The sequence below is a fragment of the Pollachius pollachius genome, assembly GCF_949987615.1.
Source record: "Pollachius pollachius genome assembly, chromosome: 2".
NCBI classification, from domain to species: domain Eukaryota; kingdom Metazoa; phylum Chordata; class Actinopteri; order Gadiformes; family Gadidae; genus Pollachius; species Pollachius pollachius.
Genome location: NC_136935.1, coordinates 47,273,405 through 47,291,079, shown reverse-complemented (window position 1 = coordinate 47,291,079; position 17,675 = coordinate 47,273,405). Strand labels below are relative to the sequence as shown.

General features: G+C 46.9%; 2 protein-coding genes across 4 annotated transcripts in view; both read left to right on the top strand.

The window, feature by feature from the left end:
• pnpla6 (patatin-like phospholipase domain containing 6) overlaps positions 1-5,604 on the top strand; it is a 32,874-nt gene extending 27,270 nt beyond the window's left edge. For 2 of the 3 annotated variants that reach the window (XM_079729788.1, XM_079729787.1), the window contains exons 31-36: positions 802-950; positions 1,641-1,793; positions 1,929-2,045; positions 2,740-2,827; positions 3,013-3,173; positions 3,743-5,604. In XM_079729788.1, the coding sequence (XP_079585914.1) occupies positions 802-950; positions 1,641-1,793; positions 1,929-2,045; positions 2,740-2,827; positions 3,013-3,173; positions 3,743-3,817 (743 nt within the window). In that variant the 3' untranslated portion in view covers positions 3,818-5,604. The remainder of the gene's footprint in view (positions 1-801; positions 951-1,640; positions 1,794-1,928; positions 2,046-2,739; positions 2,828-3,012; positions 3,174-3,742) is intronic. The other variant, XR_013811603.1, reaches the window with a different exon arrangement.
• A 3,863-nt stretch (positions 5,605-9,467) lies between these two features.
• LOC307071129 (ependymin-like) lies at positions 9,468-15,057 on the top strand (the record flags this gene model as incomplete). The annotated part of the gene is made up of 6 exons (XM_079730028.1): positions 9,468-9,555; positions 9,806-9,840; positions 12,682-12,807; positions 13,501-13,681; positions 14,348-14,432; positions 14,907-15,057. The coding sequence occupies 6 exons, from the start codon at positions 9,468-9,470 to the stop codon at positions 15,055-15,057; spliced, it is 666 nt and encodes a 221-aa protein (XP_079586154.1).
• Positions 15,058-17,675: the final 2,618 nt, after the last annotated feature.

The following is a 17,675-nucleotide window of genomic DNA, read 5'->3' as shown; positions in this document are numbered from 1 at the left end:
TTTGGACGTTTGTTCTGCTTGAATGGAGATCATTTCAATAAAACGTACTGAAAAAAACAACAGTTTCTGTGAATCAAGCTGTACGGTGTAAGGTCTCGTGAGGTAGGGGACTATTTCCTCTGTGGACCACTGCATGAGAACAAAACCACTTCATGCTCAACGTATTCGCGTAAAGCAAAAAACGCACAGAACTTCTCGAGGAAATCCTCCCCTTTGTCGGCCCCTGTGAGTAACAGCAGTCTCATCATGTTTCCCCAAGCTCTGTGCAGTGTTATCCTGCTGCTTCAAACTGTTGTTTGTACGCTGTTGGCTGTCGTCAGAGGTTTGTGGAATACAGTGTTTTAGAGACGTTGCTCCAACCACTAGGATTTCCGACACAAATCTACTCATTATCGATGTATCTTTCAAATGTATTGCTCCAGATCTTGTGCTTCGGTACGATGAACGGATCAATGGTGGGCCTTCTTTCTGGACTGTACAGGTGTCCTTGAGCCACACAGCAAAATGACTTATTCTGACCTAATATTCCCAATAAGATAAACCAAAGACTTATCTCCTAAATTCTCTCCATCCTTATTTTGACCTATGACAAAAAGGCAAGCTTTCTGTGGTTGTGTCTTTGCTGTGTGAGCCCACCTGAACATTTTAAAGGACCAGAAAGAAGCGGTAACCCAACAGCGCACACAACACAATGTCCTCTCCATCGTCTCCTCGTCACCTCGGCTGTATGCGCTCGAGGGCTCGTATGTGTGCGTGTGCATGTGCCCGTGTGAATATGTGCGTGTGTGTCACGTATTGCAGCGGACATTGCCAGAAACATGGGCGCCAAAACGGTCATAGCCATCGATGTGGGGAGCAAAGACGAGACGGACCTCTGTAACTACGGCGACTCCCTGTCTGGTTGGTGGCTGCTATGGAAACGCATTAACCCCTGGGCAGAGAAAGTGAAGGTATGGACGGCTGTGCTGGTTACACCATCTGAATTAAGAGCATGGTACACCCATTGACTTATTTTACTGTCTGATTTAAAATGTGTATCATTTTTATCGTTACCTATTTATAATTGGTAATATTAAGTTACTTCAAGTTACTTCAAGTTCCGTGTTACCATCCGATATCGAGCGTTTTCCTTCAATTTAAAATAAAGGAGGGGGAGATTGTTGCTCACCGAGCGTCTCCAAGCCTCCCCCAAACAGAAACCTGTAAAGTATCAGTGTCCTTGCGGAACGATGCCTCTTCTCCTAGTTTCTTTCTTTAATTTTCCCTGCGGAAATTGTCCAGTTAAACATGCTCCAATGTTGGTTCAAGCACTTCATATGCATGCTCTTCCACTGATAAGAATCAGAGGAGGACCTCAGCAAATGTCCGGGAAACTAACTCAAAAGTAGTGTAATACGTAATGTTACAAATCACCAGGTTCACCTGTTAATATTGCCAATGAACCAATTACTTCCAAATGGACTTAATGAGAAATGGGTAACACATATATATAATTATTTTATTTATTTTTTTTTTGAAAGTACCTTCAACATCGTATCTGTTAGCTACAATTTAACAGTCAGACAGACAGACACCAACACTCACACCACACCACACCACCTCCCCGCCCCTGACTCTGCGTCTCCCTGGGAGCGCTCCAGGTGCCGGACATGGCGGAGATCCAGTCGCGGCTGGCCTACGTGTCGTGCGTGCGGCAGCTGGAGCTGGTGAAGAAGAGCGCCTACTGCGAGTACATCCGGCCGCCCATCGACCGCTTTAAGACCATGGACTTCGGCAAGTTCGACGAGATCCACGTAAGTCCCCGTCTCGGGCCCGACCTGGTCTACTGACCCGTGATGTCCAGCACCCCAAAGCCTTCCAGCTCACCTGTGTGTGTGTGTGTGTGTGTGTGTGTGTGTGTGTGTGTGTGTGTGTGTGTGTGTGTGCAGGACGTGGGCTACCAGCACGGCAAGCTGCTGTTCACCGGCTGGGCCCGCGGTGACATCATCGACAAGATGCTGAAGGACCACCGCTCGGCGGACTACAACGACAGCAAGAGGAACGATGTGAGAGACACACAGACACACACAGACACCTACACACACACGTACCTACACTCAGCATAACTGATCCATCTGCAATGTGTGGATGGTTGCCCGTTGGTCTCCAGAGAACGATGGGAGGTGCCTTCAAAGATCCTGCCCTTTAGCTGTTATGTGTGAACATGTAAAGCAATGGTTCCCAACCTTTTTTTGCATTTTCAATTTTCTTTTGTTTTTTTCGAAGCATCTTCTGCCAGTGATATCAATGGTAACGGCATCGCCCCGCTCTGCTACACACTAATAAGCGACTAGTCATAGTTTTCTCCTGGCTGTGAACTTAGGCCCTCAGTTTGTATATCGTCACCCTCTTAAAGTAATGGCCTAAGTCACCTTTTTGCCAAAATGATTTTCTGATTTTCTTGCCTAAATCAGCTCTTTGTGATGCTAGCCACCTCTGGTAAAATCCCCAACATCCTCAGTTGAACAGATCATGTCATGATCTGTTCAACTGAGGATGTTGGGGAGGTGGCTAGCATCACAAAGAGCTGATTTAGGCAAGAAAATCATTTTGGCAAAAAGGTGACTTAGGCCATTACTTTAAGAGGGTGACGATATACAAGTGGTCAGACACCTTTAAATTCAATGATTTGCTAAAATCAAATATCCATAGCTTATTTCATCAATCTCCTCAAACCCCATATGCCCCCCTCCCCCCCAGACATGTACCCGTCCTGCGGCAGACTTCACGGACCTGGCGGAGATCGTGTCCAGGATCGAGCCGGTCCAGAGCTACGTCGCTGAGGACGGTGAGACTGATCTGCCCCCTCCCCGTCCAGTGAATCCCCCTCGGGCCGAGACCCGTCTCTCTCTTCTACTTCTTCTACTTTAGAACATTTTGAGCTATGCTTGAAGCATATCATGTGGGCCGTCAAACCGTTGTTTGAAGCAGGTGTGTGTCCGTGTGTGTGTGTGTGTGTGTGTGTGTGTGTAGCCGAGGAGTCGGACGGGCTGACGGAGTACGAGGAGGACGGGATGGACACGGTGAGGGAGGAGGAAGGCGAGGAGGAGGACGACGAAGGAGAGTCCCCCGGAGACCAGTCCCCCGGAGACCTGTCCCCCGGAGAGTGGGGCCCCAACGGGGTGTTCCAGACGGTGAGCGCCCCTCTAGAAGACCCCCCGACCCACGGCACGAACCGTGGGTCGGTGGGGTCAAACCTACAGCGTAACCTTGAGTAAACTAGCCTTGGTCAAGGTCATCCAAAATGATCCTGAGCAACGCCTCGATTTAACACCCAAAGGGAAGCTCTTCTTTGGCACGGCGCGATTAACCTACGAGGCCGATGCAAAGACGCTAATAGCCGTGAAATTTCCCGCGAATGGCACCGCGCAAATGACGTGAAACTCCCTTGATTCTACTCACGCGAAAGGCGTTCATTTGCCTCGTTCGCCTGTTCGCTCGAGGTGAGATACATGGAGTTCGGTGCGAAATCCGCGTGAAGCGCTGTCATGAGAGCCTGTCGGTCACAAAACATGCTTGCGGTTCCCATGTCCAAAATCGTGCTTTGGTTTTGGTGTGAGCACGGGTTTGGACCAACATCGCACCAGTCAGAGGTGTGTGGAGGTTAAATATCCTTTGTTAGGCAGACGGTTCTTCCATTTGTTCCGCAAATGCCGCAAGCAATTGTTTCTTTAGTAACGACAGCCTTCCTGTCCCCCGACAGGATGAGGACAAAACGGTGCGTCAGCGCAGGAAGTTCACCCTGGACTCGAACACCTCCGAGGTGTCAGACTGCTGACGGGAGGGCGGGACGAGCAGTGGAGGAGGGGCCTGGGGCGACAGGCCCCGTCCCCCGGCCCGCCTCCTGGCCCAGACGACCCACGCGGCCTGGACCTTAGAGTCGGCCATCTTTTTAAACTTGACAGACTCTCGTCATCAAAGACTCGCTGGGGAACTTTGTGTTTGTTTTCGTGTCTTGAGGAATTTCCACTTTGAACTTTCCGCTTAACTTATGAACCCCCCCCCCCCCCCCCCCTCCTTTCATCTATTGACCTGTACTTTCCTGATCTGAAGACCCCCCACCTCTCCATCCAGGACACTCCCCCCTCACTTTGCCCCCTCCCCCCTCACTGAGGCCCCTCCCCCCTCACGGAGGCCCCTCCCCCCCTCACGGAGGCCCCTCCCCCCCTCACTGAGGCCCCTCCCCCCTCACTGAGGCCCCTCCCCCTGGACAGCCTTTCATAAAAATAAACTAAAGAACTGTATCCTGGCTCAAAGGTCGGCCTCCTCCTCAGAACTACCCCACCACCACTCACGCCTGCATGCCCCTGCCTCCCGCAGGCTTATCATATATCGCTCATTTAGACAAGGCTAAGCTAAAAAAAAACGTCTCTGCCATACCGCTGATTAACTATATTTTGTGTGTGTGTGTGGGTGTGTGTGTGTGTGTGTGTGTGTGTGTGTGTGTGTGTGTGTGTGTGTGTGTGTGTGTGTGTGTGTGTGTGTGTGTGTGTGTGTGTGTGTGTCACAGCCACGTTGCGGGAAGAAATGGGCTGAATCACTCAAAAAGAACGAATGTAGAAATGGAAAGAGTAGAAGCTGGAAACGTCATGGAGTTCAGTGGAGTTAAATCCATGCACTCGTGGTGAATGAATGGGCAGCCTGTAGAATGTCCCGGTAGATGGGCGTGGCTGATTGGGGTCGAAAATCGTGGACAGGTTTTTGAATGGCCGAATGGAGATGGAACTTCTCAGTTCGGAGTAACAATGACATGACTTGAATGTTTTTGGCAAGTGTGCCAACGTTGGTGTATTTCCTAAGTACTGTCACAGCAACGGCTCTGGGTTTGGTTACCACGAGCTCGAACCATGGAGGCTGAATCAACCAGGATCTGGACAGCGAAAGACGCACTTGCCTCCAGACGTCTCGCAGGCTAACGCGGTACACCGCGTGTGGCACTAAACATCCCCCTTCCTTAGGGGACAGCTCTTGTAAATGGACTGCTATGTAACACGCGTCTTATTAATGTCAAATTATACTTATGGCTTAAGGAGCCGTTTCGCCATCTGGATCTCTACGACCTCTACGCAGACCTATTCATTAAGTCAATTAAACCAATAAAAGCGTGACTTAAAACTATTAATCCAGACAGTTTATGGACCTATGTTGTAACTCGCACATACATGGTACTATGCCAGTACCGGTACAGGGATGAATATGATTCACGTGTCAAAGCTGCGTCGCAGATCCGTGGGAACTTGGTGAGGTCCCCATCATGGCCAGTCTGCTGTACATTTTCACCCCATCCTGTGTTGGGAATGGTTTTGTTTTATTAATTTAATTTTTAATATGAGAGAATCTCCAAATGATAATTTTAATATAAATTGTTATTTTATAATTAGCTTGGCTTTGGTGTTTTTTTGCACTGAAATGTTCTCTTTTTATTTGTTCTGCCATAGAGACTAACTTATTGATTTGTATTTGTCCCAGGCCTTGAGACGCAGGGGGCTTAGGATCTCAGGCATACTCGTGCTGACGGTTCATTTAATATGCATTCTGGATAATAAATATTAATTATACACCATGTCTCCATGTCTTGCATGTACCTATTTTCATTGAATAGTTGTAAATGTACTTAACTTATCAATTCGATCCCTAATGAAACTGTGAGCATAAGCTCAGAGGATTGCATTATGCAAACGATACAGATACAGAACGATCACCTTTCTTATGTTAATTGTTTTAATTAATTGTTAAATCCATATTGGCACACATTCACATAAACAAGGGATCGTTTCCTATGACTGGACAAATTCAAGTCCTTCAAGCCGTCTTCAAGTGTCATCAAGGACCCGGTTATTACAGACCGGACATGTATACAGACCCGGCGTGGTCCCCCGGGAGTCAAACCACGGACCTATTAAAGAAGAGTCAAACACTGTTACCACAACTCATCTGGCCTGAATCACCACCTCAAAAGCAGTCGTTAAATGTGTTGTTGAACCTGGATCCACATGGTGCCAGGAAAAAGAGACCACACTCCTGGAAAAAGGAAATGGCAATTTCAAAACAACGATTCAAGAAAATTTGAGTGAGCCAAAAGTCGAAGTGCACTTCAAACCTCATCAAAACAAAGGCCGGAGACCACGTTGTGGACAGGCAGTCATCATCAGAAGAAAGTAATTTCGTTTTGACAATTGACTTAATGACAGCTGTTTCAGGTAGAGAAAGGTCCATCGCTTCAGGGTAGCGAGGGCCGTCTTAAAGTAAAATACAGAAACCAAAATGTAATGTTAAGCTGCCCATCGAACAGGAGAAATGGGAGGAAAACTTCCAAAATGGATACCTACCCCTACACGTGCTTTTACAGAAAACGCTGAAGAAGCGGTCTGCACGCCCCACAGTGTGTACCAACAACGCACCACAATTTGTCTAGCGTTCCCAAGGTAACCAGCTTCCCTGCTTTTAAATTGGCTCACTGATTGCCATTATCTCCAGCTCATGTCTTTCAGTCTTTTGTAAGCAGGGGAAACTTAAAGGGCAGTGAATCAATCAATCCTTGTCAAGGTTGCTCTCAAGCTTCTCTCTTCATCAGTTCCCTTTTCACTATCAGACAATGGGAGGCATGATGCTGGTGAATGGAAAGTTAGTACCAGCATTCATAACACTACCTAATAAGGTAATTTTGAGTAGGGCTCTGCTTGCAAGCTTGAGCTATGCTAAGGACAACACTAACTGCTGTGATTCACGCCATGGCTGCATTCCAAATACCCAGCCATCTGCTAAATCTCCAGATGTTTTCTTATCGTACCCGCCTTTCCTATTATCGAATGCTGGGCTAGAGGCTCAGTCGGCCGCTTAATCGCTAGGGGGCCCGAGGAACAATGCATATCATGGCGCCATAAGGCCCCATAAAACAAACGCGACTACCACCAGGCAACCAAGTCTGAGGGTGGTGTTTGGGCAGGTCCAGTGCTGTTCCCAGGCATTTGTCATAGCGATGGCCAAAAGTGGGCCGCTTAAAGTCTTGGATTGGCATAAAAAAAAAAAAACCTTTTCAAACCGTACTGGTGTACTTAGGTTTTTATCTTAGTACATTGTAATAGTTATCTGATGTCCATAGAGTACTACCGGTACAGTTAACATTGTGAGTTCTGCAGCAATCCTGTTTTAATGTGTTATGTTTCTGTACGTGTTTGCCGTTTTTTGTTTTTTTTTAAATAGGCTTGTTGTCCTTTTTCTTAAAGAGGCAAATAAACAGCTTTAATTCAAAAGACTACATTGATGGTACGGGGAAAAATATTCACTGGGGCTGGCTGGCTTTGCATTTATTATTTTCTTTCACGTTAAGTATGTGAATATTGTTGGGAAAAATAGTCTGCCTAGTTACTTGAACAGATACACTGAGACGGAGAGGAGATAAAATTGTCGGCACGAGGGCCTCGGATTTATTTAGTAAGGTGAAAAAGGTTATACTGAGCTATAGATCGTAAGAGATCGATCGAGCGAAAATGTCTAAGTCCCTAACAGCGCTGAGGTCGTCCGGAGCTTCGCCTCTGTAGAGGTTCTGCTTCAAATGAGCGTGATGTCCTTCAGTGCAGGGGCGTAGGAATGAGTTTAACATTGGGGGGGACACATATCGGAAACCTGCCAGATCCGGTATAATTTTTAGGTGGGACAAATGCGCCTGTCTCCAATATTGGAGGAGACACGTCCCCTCCGTCCCCCCCGGTTCCTACGCCCTTGCTTCAGTGTATCAGTCTTATGTGTTTTCTTCTAGCGAATTGTGTGTTGCGAGTTGTGTGTGTCAAGGCTGGTGTGGGGGTTTCTCGAGAGCACCTGCCTGGCCTTGAGCACCCCGGGCTGTGGCCGAGTGTTATCAGCAGATAGATTTGAATGTGTGTGCATTGTGTGAGCATCTGACGGCCCCTATCGTTGGGACATGTCTTCACCATGGGCCTTAACGTGTGCCTATATCTGTACTGTATATGTGGTGTGTTTGTTAGGTTATTTTGGCCATCAATATCAGATAAAACATATAATTGAATAGTGGAAGCGGACAGGCAGAGAGTACATTTACTTCATTGCCATGTCTTGTTCCAGAAATGAAGTATAATCAACAGCAATAAGTAATGGTGTGATTATAAAAGAGCAAAGCATTTGAGATAACTGAAAACAAAAGGCAATCACCAGCTTAATGGGGGATAGGTGAGTGAGTCCGCCCTCCTCAGTCCTGTGTGTGTCTGTGTGTGTGCGTGTGTGTCCGTGGGTGTGTATGTGTGCATGTGAGTGTATGTGAAATGCTAAGTGTGACAGCCAAGTGCTGCTGACAACTTGTCAGCCTAAGACCGCCTGTTTTATTAACTCATGTAATGGTGGTGTGGCCACTTCCCCCCGTCCCCCCTATCCATTATGATTAAAGCACAAAAAATACAAAGGTCCATCATAGATTCAGCTCAGGACATCTGGGCTGACCTGAATTAGACCTTATGGAATAGACCTAATGCGAATATTGGAATCATGTGTGTGTGTGTGAGTGACATTTTCAATGAAGACATTTCTTTCGAAAATGTGGAGGAACCTCCCAAAGAAGTAAGATAATCTGTCATGTTTGCGCGTGTCCCACTTTGTTTTGATTAACTTGTGTTTTGATTTGAGTCTCATGGTTCTAATACTTTGTCTGACCACGCACCCTGAAGTAATCTAGAGAGGTATCATGCTCCTCCTATGTACCAGGGCTTCTATGTATCAGTAGACTCAACGTCACTCGTCTGATCTACTATTTGTGCTACTTGTACATAAAAGGAGCAGACCCATGAGAACCGGTGAGAAGAAGGAAAGGACTGTCTCCTCTACTTTGCGGAGTGCAGCCGAATTTGTAGAGGAATGGAGCCTTTCATATACGATCACGTCTTTGCTGTTGTTGCTACTAACACGTGAATGACAGCCACACTCTGATTGAATTTATGAATTCAATTCAACGCATTCCGACACAATCTCAGCACATCCGTGCAGCCAAGAAAAGCCCTCACCAGCCGCCTTGCTTACAGTATATAAATAAGCAATAGAAAAAAAAACATATTCAGACAGGCAGATGCTAGTGTAATCAAGATTTCATTTAAATGATGTTGCTGGAAAAAACTGGCAGATGTTTTGAAAGGATCCTGAAATCCTGAAAAATATCGGTTGAATTGCATATGAATGGAAACGTAGTTAATGGTATGGCTGCAACGCTTCAACTTTCCATGACTCCTTATCACAACAACAACCTAACATTAAACGTATCGCTACGTTGAGAGGCCCTCCTGTGAAAGGGCCCACCTGTGTCTCCACCGGGCCCTGTCTACGGTGTATATATAAAGGCATGTGTGGCACGGTGACTTTACTTTGACCGTTCGCTCCCTCATCAGTCGATATAGCCTCAGCTCCGGCTTGTCCTCTCGTGGGTCATGAATGTCCTCGGCCTGCTGTCGTTCCTCAGCCTGGTGCTGGTGCTGTCAGCACCGGGCACTTTTGCCCAGAAGCCAAAACCCTGCGGTGAGTGGCCCACTCATGCAAGTCCATCAATGGGTAGTTTCTCGTCAATTCTGTGACATTTTGTGTGTTTTGTGCCAGCTGCTGCATGTCATACTACCGTGCATTGTTTTTTTGGGGGGGCGATTCATCAGCATTTGTTTTCGTGTCTTGCATGTAGTGAACATTATGACCCATACTGATCCTATCCTATGTTAGTGAGCACTGAACTGGTCGAATAAACGTCAATCACCTTGCAAATCCTTATCCACAGAGGTGCCAGGGTTGATCAGTGGAGATTTACATTTACATTTACATTTAGGGCATTTAGCAGACGCTTTTATCCAAAGCGACTTACAATAAGTGCATTTGTTACAATAAGTACATTTGTCATAAGAAGTGAAACAATATATCGCTGTCGGTACAGTAAAGACGTTCATAGAATCAAGTGCAAGTATTACAATCGCTAGGCTAACCCATTCCCCGTGTAAAGCAGCGATAGCAGCTACTGTAGATGCTACACAATTAAGTACCTTGAATAAGTACAATGTACAAGTGCCAGGACATACAACATTCAATGGTGGCTGTGCATTGGTTTCTATGCAGAGTCGAGATGAACACTGAACAGGTTGTAGAAGTTGTAGAGTTTTTAGTCTTTTGCGGAAGCTGGTGAGCGACTCTGCAGCCCTGACTTCGGTAGGGAGCTCGTTCCACCACTGAGGTCCCAAAACAGAGAAAAGTTGTGACTTCGCTGATCGACCTTTGCTTGCTCTTAGTGATGGCGGTACCAGACGTCCAGCTGAAGTAGTTGAGCGGAGGGATCGAGCTGGGGTGTGTGGCTTTACTAATGCTTGGAGGTAGGCAGGGGCAGTTCCATCGACTGCCTTGTATGCCAGTACCATCATCTTGAATCTGAGCGAGCTATTACAGGGAGCCAGTGGAGGTCTCGGAAGAGGGGGGTTACATGTGAGAACTTTGGTAGGTTGAACACGAGGCGCGCTGCCGCATTCTGGATGCGCTGCAAGGGTTTAATCGCAGAGGCAGGGAGTCCAGCCAGGAGCGAGTTGCAGTAGTCGAGGCGGGAGATGACCAGTGATTGGACTAGAAGCTGAGCTGCTTCCCTTGTGAGGAAGGGCCGGATCCTGCGGATGTTGTAAAGTGCAAATCTGCAGGACCGGGCCACCGCAGTGATGTTTGCGGTGCAGCACAACTGATTGTCCAACACTACACCAAGGTTTTTGGCAGTTGGAGAAGGAGATACAGTGATGTTCTCAACAGTGACCAGTAAGTCCATGTGTGGGCAATCTTTCCCTGGTATTAGGAGGAGCTCAGTCTTGTTGAGGATAAGCCTCAGGTGATGGGCAGTTGTCCAGGTGCTGACTTCTGCCAGACATTCAGATATGCGTGTTGCAATCAGGGCTTTGTCAGATGAGGGAAAGGAGAGAAATAGCTGAGTGTCGTCATCATAGCAGTGATAGGAAAAGCCGTGGGATGTAATAACAGAGCCCAGAGATCTGGTGTAGAGGGAGAACAGAAGAGGCCCCAGCACCGAGCCTTGAGGGACACCTGTATCAAGCGTGCAAGGTTTGGACAAGGAGCCATTCCATGTTACCTGATAAGTGCGATTCATCAGGTAGGATGTGAACCAGGAAAGGGCAGATTCAGCTATGCCAAGCTCGGCGAGAGTGGCGAGGAGGATCTGGTGGTTCACAGTGTCAAATGCTGCAGACAAGTCAAGGAGAATGAGAACCGATGAGAGGGACGAGGCTCTGGCCGCCCGGAGGGACTCAGTCACCGCGAGGAGACCCGTCTCAGTGGAGTGTGCTTTTTTGAAGCCTGACTGGTGAGGGTCAAGCAGGTTGCTAGATAAGAGATAGGAGGACAGTTGGTTAGCGACGGCACGTTCCAATGTTTTAGAGAGGAATGAAAGAAGAGATACCGGTCTGTAATTCTGGATGTCAGTGGTATCAAGCGTTGGTTTTTTGAGGAGAGGCTTTATTCTGGCAGTCTTGAAAGACGTTGGAACAATGCCAGAAGTGAGGGAGGAGTTAATAAGTGTGGTTAGAAATGGCAGGATGTCGTTTGACACAGCCTGGAGGAGGGAGGAAGGGATAGTGTCAAGGGGGCAGGTGGTGGCATGGTTAGATGTTATAATTCTGTTGACCTCGTCTGAGGTGAGAGGGATGAATTGGGTAAAGACAGAGGTGGGGGTCGGGGGAGGGAGGATGGTGGCAGTGATAAAAGAGGAGCTAATGTCCTTTACTTTCTGGGTAAAGTTGGTAACAAAGTCATCAGCAGTGAGGCAGGAAGGAGGAGGAGGGGAGGGAGGGTTGAGGAGGGAAGAGAACAAGGAAAACAGTTTCCTGGGGTTTGAGGCGGAGGAGTTAATTTTGGTCCGGTAGAAGGCAGATTTGGCTGTTGACACAGTGGAGGTGAAACCTGAGAGAAGAAGGAGATAGTGAGATAGATCATTAGGACAGTCTGATTTCTTCCATTTCCTCTCAGCTGCCCGCAACTCTGCTCTATGGGTCCGCAGAGATTCAGACAGCCAAGGAGGGGGGGGTGAAGATCGTGCCGGTCTGGAGTGGAAGGGACAGGGGGAGCCAAAGAGGAGGAGAGGGAGGATAGCAGGGTGTCAGAGGAATCTTCTGTGGATAGTTGAGAGAATTGTTCAATAGCAGGTAGTGAAGACAGAACAGTTGAGGCAAACGTAGAGGGAGAGAGAGTTTTGAGGTTGCGGCGGGTGGTGACAATGTGGGGACTAGAAAGGAGGGGGGAGAGGACTTTAAGGGGAGAGAAAAAGCAACAAAATGATGGTCAGACACGGGGAGTGGGGTAACAGAGAGAGCAGAGGTGCCACAGGACCTTGTGAATATCAGGTCAAGCTGGTTCCCTGCCCTGTGTGTGGGAGGAGAAGAGGATAGTGTTAAGTCAAAGGTGGCAAAAAAGTTGGTTAATTCAGGTGAGTGCAACTTTTCTGGCAGGATGTTAAAGTCGCCAAGTATAACGAGTGGTGTGCCATTTTCATTTCACCTTGATTTCACCTTGGTAAGACAGCGTGTGAAACCTACACCGTGCTACACCTCTTCAGCTCTTTCTCCTCGGGGGTCTTCTCTAGGATCTAAAGCATGATGTGCACTCCCCTTTCAGATGAATGACAACCAGCTTTTCGTGTCCACTGGAAAGATGAACTACGACGCTTTCAACCAGCGCATGTCGCTCAGCAGCTTTGACTCTAACTCCACCGTGTCCGGCATGATCATGCTGTTCAAAGAGGTAGAGTCCCATAGAACTACAGGCGTAGACCTGCTGTGAGTGGGTGAAGGGCTCGTGGTTACTCATGACCGACGGACGCGCTGGGAAACTCTTTGTTTACACCTGCAGTTGGTTCAAAGTGCACTGGCTCTAGTCCCAGTGAATGTGGGACTAGTGACGTACTGAGGCAGAACACCCATTCAGAAGCATGTTGTTGTTGGTTTAGAGTTAAGCGGTTTTTCTTTGTTGTCTCCGAGAATTCAGTGATGGCACTGTCAGAGTAACAACTTATTCCATCTAATCATTTGAAATGAGACATTGACACACATCAAATCAATATTTGTGAGTGTTAACAAGGGCTACTATCACTAAGACTGGTGGTACAGTGTTCAGTCAATCAATCCACACTACTGGGCCTCTCTTCCTCTCTCTCTCTCTCTCCCCCTCTCCCCCTCCCTTTCTCACGCTCACTATCTCCCTCTCTCTCTCTCTCTCCCTGTCTCTTTCTCCGTCTTGCTTTTTCTCCCTCTCACCCTCCCTCTCCCTCTGTCTCTCCCTCCCTCTCTTTCTCCCTCCTCCTCCTCTCTCTCTCCCCCTCCCTCCCTTTCCCTCACTCTTTCTCCCCCTCCCTCTCTCTTTCTACCTCCCTCTCTCTTTCTACCTCCCTCTGACTCCCCCCCCTCCCTCCCTCCCTCTCCCTCTCTCCTTTCCCAGAAAGTCTATTATGAGATCTCCTGGAATGAGGGGACCTGCAAGAAGAGGCCCCTGGATGCCACCTTCAATCCCGTCCAGGTTCCCCCTGGAGCTCTGCTGATGGCCCAACTGTTCATGGGGAGCTCCTCCGGCTGGGGCATGGGGGTGCTGGTCAACACGTGGTTCGGACTACTGCCTCAGGGTAGGAGGGGGCCATGGCCGTCACAACCGCCGCGGCATTAGCCCTCTTTGTACTTTAGGATTAGGGCAAAATGCGAGAAAAAATCAATTGGGAGTTCTGATTTTAGTCTCAGAGTACTGTGTTTGCAATTCAGTATAATAAGAGTTCTGAGATTTAAATCCGATTTCTGAGATTAAAGTCAGAATTCTGAGATTAAAGTCAGATTCAGTCCTCCAAAAAAATCCCATGTGGCCCTAATCCTTTTCTGTAGATTAGAGTGTATTTGTCTGCATTGTTTTTTTTTCAATTGTCGGGTTAGATGTATACAAAGTGATCCAAATGGATTTCAAAGGTGTATTGTATAATTCGGTAAACATGACGCAAAGTTGTAATCATGGTGTAGTCCTGAAAGGCAGAGTCTTTGTACCATTATATTCATGATTTAATTGTATTGACACAGGGGATCGATGACTCACACTTTTATTTATGCAAAGGAGGATTTCTGAACAGAACATCGTAAAAGCAAAAGCGATAAAAATGTATTTCTAAGTGATCAAATTTCTCAGCACCGACTCAAACTGTTGTAGTGTTCAATCAATGTTGGTTTGTCTTGTCTGCTCCCTGGTCCTGTTAATACTCTGTAGATCCGTGTGTGTGTGTGTGTGTGTGTTTGTGTTTTGTCGGCAGGCATGTACACCCATGTCTTCACCGAGGTCGGCTGCATCCCAATTACCTTTTCCATCGCTAACCACGAGGGATGGACCACCCTTAGGTGAGTCGAGACATTACAGGCTCTCTCTATGCATGGTAGGCCTCAGCCACTCTGTGTTAGGGTCATTAGCCGATAAAAGGTTAGAACTGAATCGATTGATTGAACAACATGAGGACATAACGTATGCATCACAGTCCATTAAAGGCCACTGTGGCATTTATATGAACGTAAAGTGACGGAGTATTATCTTGTAAGCTCCCGTTTGTGTTAAGTACCCTGTACGGAGACCTACTGTCGATCATCTCAGACATCCTCAAGTCCTAGCGTATAAGTCAAAAAACTGGACATCGTAGTCTATGACCGGCACCTAACAATGGGTGCATTCCATGATTTGCCGTGATGTTAATAGTATGTGGTGCGAAGCTGAACTCGTATCAACGATGATTATTCTCAAGGCCTTCCCGATCGGCTCGTGATTTCCATTGTGATTGGGAGTGTTCCTAAAACAATGCCCTGACATCATCTATACAACAGCACCTTCAACTGGGTGATTGGCAGTGCACAACCCATGGATTTCGTCCCACCCGCGTTCTGTGACACGGCCCAGCTGGAAGTGGCCGAGAAGGCAGACACCTTCCTCACAGCCGTGAAGTCCCTCACCAAGACGACCAAGGCAGAGAATTAAAGTCCCTCCTGGGATTAATAGAGGTTTATCTCATCTTATCTTAAATTCTTATTTTGATGAAAGTGTCTTTCTTCAAAATGAAAGTGTCTTTCTTCAAAATCGAATTGAAATAAATGGTGTAAGAATAAGGAGCTGCAAGTGTGGGAGGTTTGATCAGTGTCCAATCGGTGATCTCAATGTCACCTTTAGTGCAATAAATATCACTGACTCTGTCCTTGACGAGTGGTTCATTGTCCTGGAGGATGATGTGTGATGGATGGACGACTGGATGGATTATGTCTGAGAGGTGGAAGGACGATGGATGGATGGTGAAATAATGGGCGGGAAATGGATGCATGATTGATGGACGGATTCATGAAAAGTAGTCAGAAACTGTTCTCCACTAAGAGCCCATTTCCTCTGCAGAGAGAGGGGTGAGGGATTGTTGGCAGCCCTACCTGTGTGTGGACGGAGCAGGGTTAACAGCTGCTCTCAGCGTTTTGCCTTCCTCCCGCACCACTGTAGTACTGACGCTTCTACAGCAGATGGAGGCAGCATTGCTTGATACCAAGGGCCTGGTTTTTACTGATAAATATTCACTAACATTTCAGCTCTCCTGCTTTTGAGCTAATATGTGACAGCCTCATGTTAAAAGAAACATACGCTCTCTGTCTCTCTCTCTCTCTCTCTCTCTCTCTCTCTCTCTTTCTTTCGCACTGTCTCCTTCTCTCTCTCTCAAACAAACACTCATGAACAAACACAGACACACACACACACACACACTCACAGACACAACCACATACAAACACACACACACACATGCAACCACGCACATACGCAAAAGCACACACACACACACACACACACATACATACACACAAATGAACTACACTCTTCAGAAAACAAACATCCAAAAAAATAATTATTGTTTATACCATTTAAGAAACAAATATATATATATATATATATATATATATATTGAGTGTGTGTGTGTGTGTGTGTGTGTGTGTGTGTGTGTGTGTGTGTGTGTGTGTGTGTGTGTGTTTGTGGATAAAATATGAATAACAACAGGGGACATATTGCTTCTCAAAGGTGTCTTGCAGGGGCCTCAAAGAGAGTTTTAATAACTGTTGCTTCTTCATTGGTAGGTTATGTCTCTGGTCATCAGACTAGTCCGGCTGTCCTTGAAATCCAAATAAATGGACAAGCTCGAAGTGAAGTTAAAACGTTATTAAAAGGAACACTTCACATCCTGCTCGTGTGTTCAGACATTTCTGATTAAAACGGGCATGTCATTTTGTTCACTGAAGGCACCACTTTCTTACAAAATCATATTTCCTCTCCCTTTTTCACCGAGCATACATTCATTTAGAGATTGAAATTGGTTGATTTTAGCCATGCTCGCTAGTGCACATTTCCATTTCAAATCATCTTCAACAGAAATGACTTCCGCTCAGAAACTTCTCAAAAAGGAATTAGAGTGCATGTAAAAAAACATGAATGGAAATTATTTCAAACAGCAACACCGTAACACACAGCAACAACACAGGAACGCTGTATCGTAATATATATCTCTCACCGCATATGGAGTGTGGATGTTCGACTAAGGTATGAATGAGGTTGAATTAATCAGACTTCACGCCGCTTGCTTCACACACCTTGCAGACTGCAGCGTCTCCCTCACACAAGCATGGGGTTTGTGATGAGATGTGCACAATGGTGAATCCTGAGTGATTTTTAGTTCCATGACCCTTGCGAGTGAATAATGCAAGCAGCTCCACAATGCATGGAGCAGCTCCTCGCGCAGTGCAACGGAGACGTGAGAGGGGAATGAATGGCATTACTCAGAATACGTAGTGTCGCTTTGCAGCTTGCTCGGTCGCTCCCGGTTGTGGAAAGTTCATCTTCCGGGGGGTCAGCCAGATCAGGAACCGGGTTTGATATCGTTGAATATCTTGCAAATGGATTTGGTTCCTATGAACCCAAGATTATTCAGAATGAATAACGAGCAGATTCTACCGATGTGGACTTCCGGTTATGGCGCGCTGCTAGGCAGACGTGTGAAAGAGAGCTCCCATGCACAATTCATAGAAAAATAATCAGGAAGCCACTAAGAATTACCAAACAGTTACTACTGATCCAAAAACACAGCAAACAGCCATAATGCCACCGAAACTGCAGCCAAAGACTTCAAAATCTACTAAATCAACCGATGATTCTTCCAGCCCGACGATGCTAACTAGTTCCAATACTAGCGACGACGACACAATTAGCCCTGGTCTAATTCTCAACGCTATCCAGACAATGAAAGAAGATTTTGTGTCGAGGTTTGATGGGCTATTGGGCGCTATTCAGGGAGTGCAAGGCGAATTAAAGTCATTGACTGGCCGACTGACCGAAGCTGAAGACCGAATTGGCGCCAATGAAGATGACCTAACATCTCTGAAAACACAGACCACCACCATGAAAGCAGCTATGGAGGAGCTTGTGCTAAAGGTGGATGACTTGGAAAACCGAGCACGCCGCTCGAATGTGCGGTTGGTGGGTCTGCCTGAGTTAACCGAAGGAGGTGACGTGCGTAACTTTTTGGAAAAGTGGATTCCTAAAGCTCTTGGTGAAATGAACTTTACTGGGCCATT